This window comes from Arachis ipaensis, chromosome B03 (genome assembly GCF_000816755.2).
Source record: "Arachis ipaensis cultivar K30076 chromosome B03, Araip1.1, whole genome shotgun sequence".
In the NCBI taxonomy this organism is placed as follows: Eukaryota; Viridiplantae; Streptophyta; class Magnoliopsida; order Fabales; family Fabaceae; genus Arachis; species Arachis ipaensis.
The window spans coordinates 19,918,724-19,927,680 of NC_029787.2; the positions used below are offsets into that span (position 1 = coordinate 19,918,724).

The window sequence follows — 8,957 nt, forward strand, 5'->3', positions numbered from 1 at the left end:
TACACTAGCTAACTAGGTAGCTTAATTTATTGGTTTAACTTTTTAGAAAAGATAAAATCATAATATTGGTAAAAAAAAACCCATATTTACATATATAGTTTTAAGCGATTTTTTTTAAATATTGAATGCTAGTTGATGTAATACGTAATTATAATGTAATCGTGTGTTTTATTGTGTTATTGGAGACTAACAGAAATCATTTTGGAGAATAAAATGAAAAGAACCACTAAAAATATGGTAGGGACAATTTCTTAGAAAAATAACAAATTTTTTTTCTATTTTTTTCTGTCTTCTTCCTGCTTTTTACAAATCACATAAAACGATTTCTGCTAGCCTCTAATATCGCAGTAAAATACACAGCTGTATCATAATTACGTATTATATTAAATATCATCAAATATTCAAAAAAATTAACCTAGTTTTAACTTAATGAAAAAAAATTATAATGTATAAAGTCATTTTTTTTCTAACAAAATATTTGTGCATTCTTTTAACTACCTCTCGAAAAAAATAAATTGAGTGATTGAATAACTATATAATTTTTGTAAAGCCAAAAAAGTTGCAAATAATTGTTTTTTGGAGAAACAATTACTCTTTAAGTCTTAATTTCTATGATGAAATAAAAGGTTAAAACATAACCTATTGAGATAATGAATATTCTAAAAGCTTATCCAAATATAAGAAAATTAATTGTTTGAATATAAATTAATATTTTGATTTGTAGTTTAAAAAATCTACAATTTAATTCTTGGAAAACTTACAACAAACTCAAGTGGCTGTTGTTATATGTTCAAATACAAAAATATTATGTATGTATAAAAAGTTATCTACTATGTATTTATGTATAAATATATATAGTATTTAATTAATTTTTAATGTGTAATTTGTATTTTAATATATATTTTATATAAATAATTAATTTTTTTTATTATACGAATAATTAGTTAATTTTGTGATTGACTTTTTTTTTTGTACATTTAATATGATCGACTCAAATACTATTTTTTTAAGTAAAATAATTTTACAAGTGCTGTCAAAAAATTAAACATATATTGTTTAATTAAAGTAAATTTTGGCTTGAATAAAAGTATATATCTTCTAAGAAACAGAAATTTTAGTTATCACTAATCTCGTATTTTTTATTATATTCATCATTAGTTTACTCACATTTCACAAGTGGTTAAAAAAATTCATTATATTTTCATTCAAAACATATTAACAGTGTTCTTATTAGTATAACAAACATGATAATATCTGTATGGTTTATTGATTAACATAAATACACAAATTAAGTACCGATAAAATCCAAATTCAAAGGATAACTTGCATTGTCTTCGAGAATAATGTCTTAATTTGAAGGCGCTAAAGTCTAAACGTATATATGTCTGATTAATTTTTTATTATTAAAGCAGGCCAATTAACTTGATTGCATGTTCATGCGTGAACACCAAATTAACAAACGCCATTATCTTTATCTTTATGGGCATTATTGTTTTCATAAGATAACATTATTTAATTTAAACAAATATTGCATTCGGTAAAAAGCTAATATGGACAAACATATAAATCTTCCAATATCACATGGGATTATGGGAATGCCAAGCCCCCACAAATACACTATTACTTTTATTTTATTTGAACTTTCTTACTGACAAACTATTTTTGTTATTTTTAAATTTTTTTCTTTTTTTAGTGAAACTGACAAGCTAGGTTTTAACCAGATTGCAAATTATACAGATCAGAACCAGCTACCCTTTTCTTAAAAGGTCACAGATATTCTGTTTACATAGCTAGATTACAAATTAACACAAACCAAGGTACAAGTAGGTTCCACCTCACACATGAATTGTGGAACCAACCCAACAATGTTCCGCACAATTGGCAAATGACCATTTTGTACTATGTAGACCCATTTTTGGTGTATAGGAATATGTAACACCACATTTTTACTACGGTGATTGTTATCGTACTTACTAACAAAATTAAAAATAAATATTTAATTTAAAAAATATAAAAATAAAGATTTTTTAAAATTTTAGAATTTACTATAAAAATCAACTCATAAGGACAGTAGAATTGGCTTTGATTATTTTCTTATTGAATAATCTTTTTACAAACTCTATGCTTATTTGAGGAGTATAAAAGGTACCGGAAGTTTTGAGAAGAAGAAGTTTACAGAGAGATTGAGGTTAGAGAGACAGAGGTATTGAAGTCAGGGATTCATTATTGAAAGAGTAAAAGAGTTAATTTTTTCAGTTCTTTATAGTGGGTTTTATACATTTGTTGGTGGGGATTGGAACTAGGTGTGTGATTACAAGTTAGTTAGGCATTAAGCTCAGGGTGTAACAGAATTGTTGAGCTGTCATAACTGATTTTGCAGTTGAGGCTGAGTATGGAAGGTTGTGGAAGGTTCTGCATTGTGTACACTAACATGCCCCCTCAAACCAAGGGTCTTCTAAGGATCAGCTTTGAACACTCTGAGCAAATTTCGAAACTTGAGAAATGCTGCTGCTGAGAGGGGTTTGGTGAGTGTATCTGCGAGTTGGTCTTGTGCTGGGAATTGGGATATGCTGAATGAAGTGCTCCTTTTTTTTGTGACAAAGACTCTTACAAAGGAATGATTGAAAGCGAAGTGCTTTGATTTGTTGTGTAGAACCGGATTGGCAGACAGAAGCACAACACTTTGATTATCGCAGTAAACTACAGGCCTGGCCGAGAATGGCATCCTGACCTCAGTGAGCAATTTCTGCAACCATACTATCTCAGTTACTGTGTCTACAATACCTTTGAACTCTGCTTCTGTGCTGCTTCTTGAGGTTGCAGATTATTTTTTACTTGCCCAAGATACCAGGTTGGGACCTAGATAGATTCTATACCCGTTGGTGGACTTTCTATCATCAATGTTACTGGCCCAGTATGAATCACAAAAATCATAGATTCTAAAATTTGTGCACTTTCTGAACCTTAGACCATACTAAGTTGTGCTTGAGAGATAACGGAGGATCCTTTTTACTGCCTTCCAATGAGAGTCAAGAGGGTTGTGAAGAAACTATGCAACTTTGTTAACCGAAAAAGGAAATTTTCGGTCTTGTGATTGTAGCATATTGCAGTCCTCCAACTATCGATCTGTATAGTGTGGAATTGTTGAAGCTACCATCATTAAAGGCTGACAACTTAAGAGAGGAGGTCATAGGAGTGGGCACAGGTTTGGCATTGCTCATTTCAGCTTTTTCTAGGAGATCCTGAATGTACTTAGTTTGTTTTAAAGTTACTGTCCCGTTGTTGCTGTGTTTGACTTCAATACCAAGAAAGTAGTTCATTTCACCTAGGACTTTGAGAGAGAAGGTGCTGTGTAGCTGAGTCATGATGGAATTGATCTCTGACTCTGAGTTGCCAGTTACTAAAATGTCATCCACATAAACTAGGATGTAAATCACTGAGGAGGAGGTGAATCTAGTAAATAGTGACACATTTGATTTGGTGATCACAAAACCAAATTTGCGGAGGGCAGAGCTAAGTCTAGTGAACCAGGCCCTTGGAGCCTGTTTGAGGCCATAAAGAGAATGTTGCAATTTGCATACTTGATGCGAGTTTGGAAAGGCAAAGCCCTCTGGTTGTTGCATGTACACATCTTCACTGAGGTCACCATTGAGGAATGCATTGTTGAAGTCAAATTAGTGTATTCTCCAACCTTTTGCAAGCGCGATGCTCAGCATGACTCGAACAGTTGCAGGTCTGACCACAGGGCTGAAGATCTTGTCATAGCCTACTCCTTGCTTTTGGTGAAAGCCCTTTGCCACAAGCCTCGCCTTGTATTATAGATTGTGCCATTAGGGGTTTTTTTTGACTTGGAAAACCCATTTGCATCCTATGGGTGCCGAGCGAGGAGGTGGATCAATAAGTCTCCATGTGTTATTTTTCATCAGTGCTGAGTACTCTTTTTCCATGGCATCTCTCCAATGTGGAGTGGCAAGGGCCTGCGTGATGGACTTCGGAAGATTGTTGGTTAGGTTTGTGCTTGAGAGTGTGGCAGTGAGTACTCTTGACTTGGTGATGCCACTTTTGCTTCTGGTCTGCATGTGGTGTGTGTTCTGCACAATACTGTTGAGTCTCGACTGAAGAACTGGTGCAGTAGTGTCAGCTGCAGGTTGCACACGAGGACCAATTTCCACTTGCAAAGGGTCAGTTTCAAAGGAATCTGCACTTCCAGCAAGGTTAGTTTCAAACTCAGAGTCAATGACATGAATTTGTGTAGTTTGTAATGAATCAGATAGAGTATTGGTATTAGTGGGAGATGCATCATGAATGTCTATGCAATGTGGTTGAAAAATATAGGTACTTGGTGGTATGCTTTTGGGTGTTTTTGGTTTGTTGGAAAAATGGTGTGAGTTGAATAATGATGGAAAGGGAAATTCGAGCTCATTAAAGATAACATTTCTGGCCATATAGATTCTTCCTGATGGGGATAGGTATTTGTATCCTTTGTGGTCAGGGCTGTAACCTATGAATATGCACTTGGTGGACCTATGATCTAATTTGTGTTTGTTGTATGGTCTAAGCCAGGGATAGCAAGCACAGCCAAAGGCTTTTAGGAATTGGTATCCAAAGGGGACTTGAGGTTTAAGGTTGGAGTTGGCAATCTATTTATGAGATAGGTTGCGGTGAGGACAGCTTCATCCCAAAAGGAGAGTGGTAGGGATGCTTGTGACAAGAGGGTGAGGGAGATTTCTGTTAAGTGTCTGTATTTCCTCTCCACACAACTATTTTGTTGATGTGTGTAAGGGTAGGTAAATCTATGTTGTATGTCTTGGTCTTTGAGGTATTTGCTGAAGGTGTTTGACATGTATTCTCCTCCATTGTCAGTTTGGAGGGCTTTGATTTTGTGTTTAGTTTTGTTTTCAATTAAGGCTTTGTATTGATGAAAGGCTGTGAGTGTTTGAGCTTTGGTTTTTAGAAGAAAGGTGCATGTGTATCTGCTGAATGCATCAATAAAGCAAGCATAATATTTGAACCCGAATTTTCTTGGGTGAGGAGAGGGTCCCCAAAGGTCAGAGAAAACTAACTCAATGGGTTTAATGTATTGGGAATTAGATTGTGAAAAAGGAAGCTGATGGATTTTGTTGATGGTGCACGGCTCACAAAAAGCAGGAGTGCTACTGGTAGGAGAAAAAGGAATGTTGTGTTTGGTTAGTATGTTTTTGGTGATTCTTTGGGAGGGGTGGCCAAGTCTCTTGTGCCATAGGTCAAAGGAGCTAGGGGTGTTGGTTGGAGTTAGTGTGTTAAGGTCATGGGAATCGGTTGTGGTGTAAGGATGTAGCAGGTTGGGAGGATGGCTGTTGGTGTCATCATTGGCAGTGGAGATTGTGAGTAATGCAGCAAACCTACTTTCAGTGGCACAATTAGAAAGGACAGGTTCATAGTAACAGGGTTGACATTATAATTTGTAGTTAAAGTAATATCAGTAGATTTGTTAGCTGGAACACAAGTAGAGTGAGTATTATAGTGAGCAGGACTGTGACACACAATAATAGTAGCAGATTTATTTGAAGAAATGGGAGTGAATTGTACATTTACATTAAGATGTACTACATTAGATGGTACAGATACATCAGAATTCTCTACTTTATTGCATAAACTATATGCATTAGCATTTGTATCATTAGCATTGCTGATTGTACTACACAAGCCACTTATATTTGCAACTTGGTAGCTGCTACTGTGCTTTGGTATTTTTCTTTTTGTTCTTTTCTCTTTTTGACTTTCTCTTGTCATATTGTTGTTGCTTGCTGCTTTTTCATTGTTATTTTGTGCTTTCCTATCCACAGTAACAATGTTTACATTTATTTTCTTTTTCTGTTCAGCATCAAGAGCTTGTGTAGCTAGTGCTTTATTTTGCTTCCAGATTTGACTTGGTATTTGAATGTCAATGAACCTATATAGACCATTCTTAAGTTTGCCTTGGAGCAGAATCCTCTTGGACTCCTGGCATTTAACAGCACATACATAAGGCCAAAACTCAAGAACACACCATTATCTAGTGCGAATTTGGAGACACTAACTAAATTCTTTGAAATGGTAGGTACATGAAGCAAATTCTGGAGTTTGAAGAATTTGTTTGACATAGATGCATGCATGATAGATCTTCCAATATTAGCAATATTTATATCTTTTTCATTACCTCCAAACACTTGTTCAGGTCCTTGGTATTCTGAACTACTAAGTAGATTCATTTGGTCAAATGTGAGATGGTGAAAAGCTCCAGAGTCAAGCTGTTTGTGGTGAGCAGTGCTTGAGGAGGATTTTGATTGCTTGTGGTTGCTTGTTGTTGTTGATTCTGTTAGTAAGGTGGTTGTGGCTGTTGGTAAGGAGCATATGAGGTTTGTTGGTGGAATGTGCTATTTGGTGGTGGAGGGCCACCATTGGGGTTTTGGAGCTGAGGATTTTGATAATGATGGTTGAATCAATGAAAGCATTGCCAAATTGTGTGGCCAATTCCTCCACACAGCTGACACTGGGATTTGCTTCCTGACCACTAAGATCTGCCTCCTCTGAAGTTCCTTCCTCTGCCTCGCCTTCCAGATTGTCCTCTGGCATAGTAGCCTTCATAAGATTCTTCTGCTGGAAATTCACTGCTTACCTTGCTTGATCCTGATTCTTTTTGAGCTAGATTTGCATGAACCATAGTGAGATCTGATTTTCTGAATCTCTCATTTACCTCTTCTTGTGCAAGAAGCTGTGATTCAAGCTCACTGACAATCATCGAGTTTATTCTTGAGTTTACCATGGTAATAAATGCACTAAAATTTTCATCTAATCCTCATAGCACAAAATCGAAATGTTCTTCTTTTGAAAGTGAGCACCAAGCGCAGAAAGAGAGTTAGCTACCTTGTTAATTTTTGCTATGTATTCGATTATTGTTACACCTTGTTTCTTGATCAACTTTAGTTGTGTCTTCAACATTCTTATCTTCGATTTTTGCCTGGCTGTGAAATATTCTTCCAGTGACGCCCAAATTTCGTGCACATAGTCATATTCAACAACTCTGTTCACGAAGACTTTGGTCATGGCAGAGAGCATCCACGCGCACTCATCACGTTGCTCCCATGCTTTAAATTCTTGTGAGATATTTCCTTCAATTCGATCTTGTTCTGAATTAAATTTTCTTGGAATTGCCTGTGCACTGATGTGACTCTGTAATTTGTTTGCTTTGACACATGCAAGAGCCTGACGCTTCCACGCTTTGAAATTATCTTCATCCAATTTGATTGTGGCTGGAAAGTTCGCGATTGATGCCATTGAAGCTTGCTGTGCAGCTTGAGCTGATGTTGCAGAAGAAGTGTGGTGATCCCTGGATCTGAATCGAAGCTCTGATACCATGAAAGGTACCAGAAGTTTTGAGAAGAAGAAGTTTACAGAGAGATTGAGGTTAGAGAGAGCAGAGGTATTGAAGTCAGGGATTCATTATTGAAGAAGTGAAAGAGTTAATTTTCTCAGTTTCTTACAGTGGGTTTTATACATTTGTTGGTGGAGATTGGGACTAGGTGTGTGATTACAAGTTAGTTAAGCACTAAGCTCAGGGTGTAATAGAATTGCTGAGCTTTCATAACTGATTTTGCAACTGAGGCTGAATGTGGAAGGTTGTGGAAGGTTCTGCATTGTGTACACTAACAGAGTAGACATAGTCTAAGTTTTAAACCTGTTTGGATCTAAAAGAGGAAAAATATTGGCATTACTAACTTACCTTTTTAATTTTTCAATTTTTTACTTTTTTAATATTTTTAAAATTTAACATATAGTTAAATTTTTATTTATTTAAATATTAAAAAAAATAAAAATAAATTAAAACTCTCAATCATTAAATAAAAGGGTTAAGTACGATTTTGGTCCCTAAGGTAGCGGCTAAAATTTTTTCGTCCCCGGCCTTTTTTTGCTACAAATAGTCCTGAAGGTTTAACTTAGTTTGAAAATCATCCTTCAGACAAAAATACCCTTCCCCCTTCTTCCCCAAAATCAACCAGAAAGCAGAGGCAGAAGCAGAGGCAGAAGGAGAAACAGAAGCAGAAAGAGAAATAGAAGTAGAAGTAGAAAGCAAAAGCAGAATTAACAACAACAATGATGAAATCTATTCTGAGCTGCAGATTTCTTAGTGAAAAGCAAGTAAAAGAAGAGAGAAATGTGTCTATTGCATTAGTGGAAAATTACGCCTTTACAGAGACAAAAGGTACAACTATATATAGCCAAAAAGAAAGAAAAAAGAAAAAATAAAAATTATACTAGCTACCTCTTCATATTCTATTATACAGCTATGATCTACTAATGACACACAATACCCAATAAAAGAGAGAGCACTGGGAGTATTAGTAATATTCATACATTAATAGCCTCCCTTAAGCTGGGAGTGTACAAATTATACATTCAAACTTACTACATATCTCTTCAAAAGGACCTGGTGGAAGTGCCTTTGTAAGGACATCAGCAAGTTGTTCTCTTGATAGAATTGGTATGAGATTTAAAGAACTGTTTTAAACTTTTTCTCTAACTTTATGACCATCAATCTCAATGTGTTTTGTCCTTTCATGAAACACTGGGTTAGCCGCAATATATCTAGCATATTGGTTGTCACAAAATAATGTCATAGGACCTGGTAATATTTTGAAGTCATTCAAGATGTACATCAGCCAAATTCCTTCACAAGTTGCAAGAGCCATTGCTCGATACTCTACCTCCGAAGATGATCGAGCAACTATTTGCTATTTTTTACTTTTTCAAGACACCAAAGATTTTTCAAGAAAGAAGCAATATCCGGACACTGATCTTTGGGTATCCGAACATATACCCCAATCAGAATTTGAAAAATCACGGAGGGACAAGTCACAAACAGACTCAAAAAGTATTCCTTTTCCAGGAGCTCCTTTCAAGTACTTCAACACATGTAAGGCTGCTTTGAAGTGCTCATC

The 8,957-nt window shown here is 35.5% G+C and overlaps 1 protein-coding gene across 1 annotated transcript; it reads right to left on the minus strand.

The window, feature by feature from the left end:
* Positions 3,063 to 6,230, minus strand: LOC107632663. The gene is made up of 4 exons (XM_016336331.1): positions 6,084 to 6,230; positions 5,382 to 5,982; positions 3,858 to 4,198; positions 3,063 to 3,542 (listed from the first exon to the last, which is right to left on the minus strand). The coding sequence occupies exons 1-4, from the start codon at positions 6,228 to 6,230 to the stop codon at positions 3,063 to 3,065; spliced, it is 1,569 nt and encodes a 522-aa protein (XP_016191817.1).

Coding starts and splice junctions, on each gene's coding strand:
- LOC107632663 (XM_016336331.1), bottom strand. CDS start 6,230: ATGAATCTACTTAGTAGTTCAGAATACCAAGGACCTGAACAAGTGTTT. Junction 4,199..5,381: donor AATTGTGCCACTGAAAGTAG/GTTTGCTGCATT, acceptor CTGGAAGTGCAG/ATTCCTTTGAAACTGACCCT. Junction 3,543..3,857: donor CACCCATAGGATGCAAATGG/GTTTTCCAAGTC, acceptor GGCCTCAAACAG/GCTCCAAGGGCCTGGTTCAC.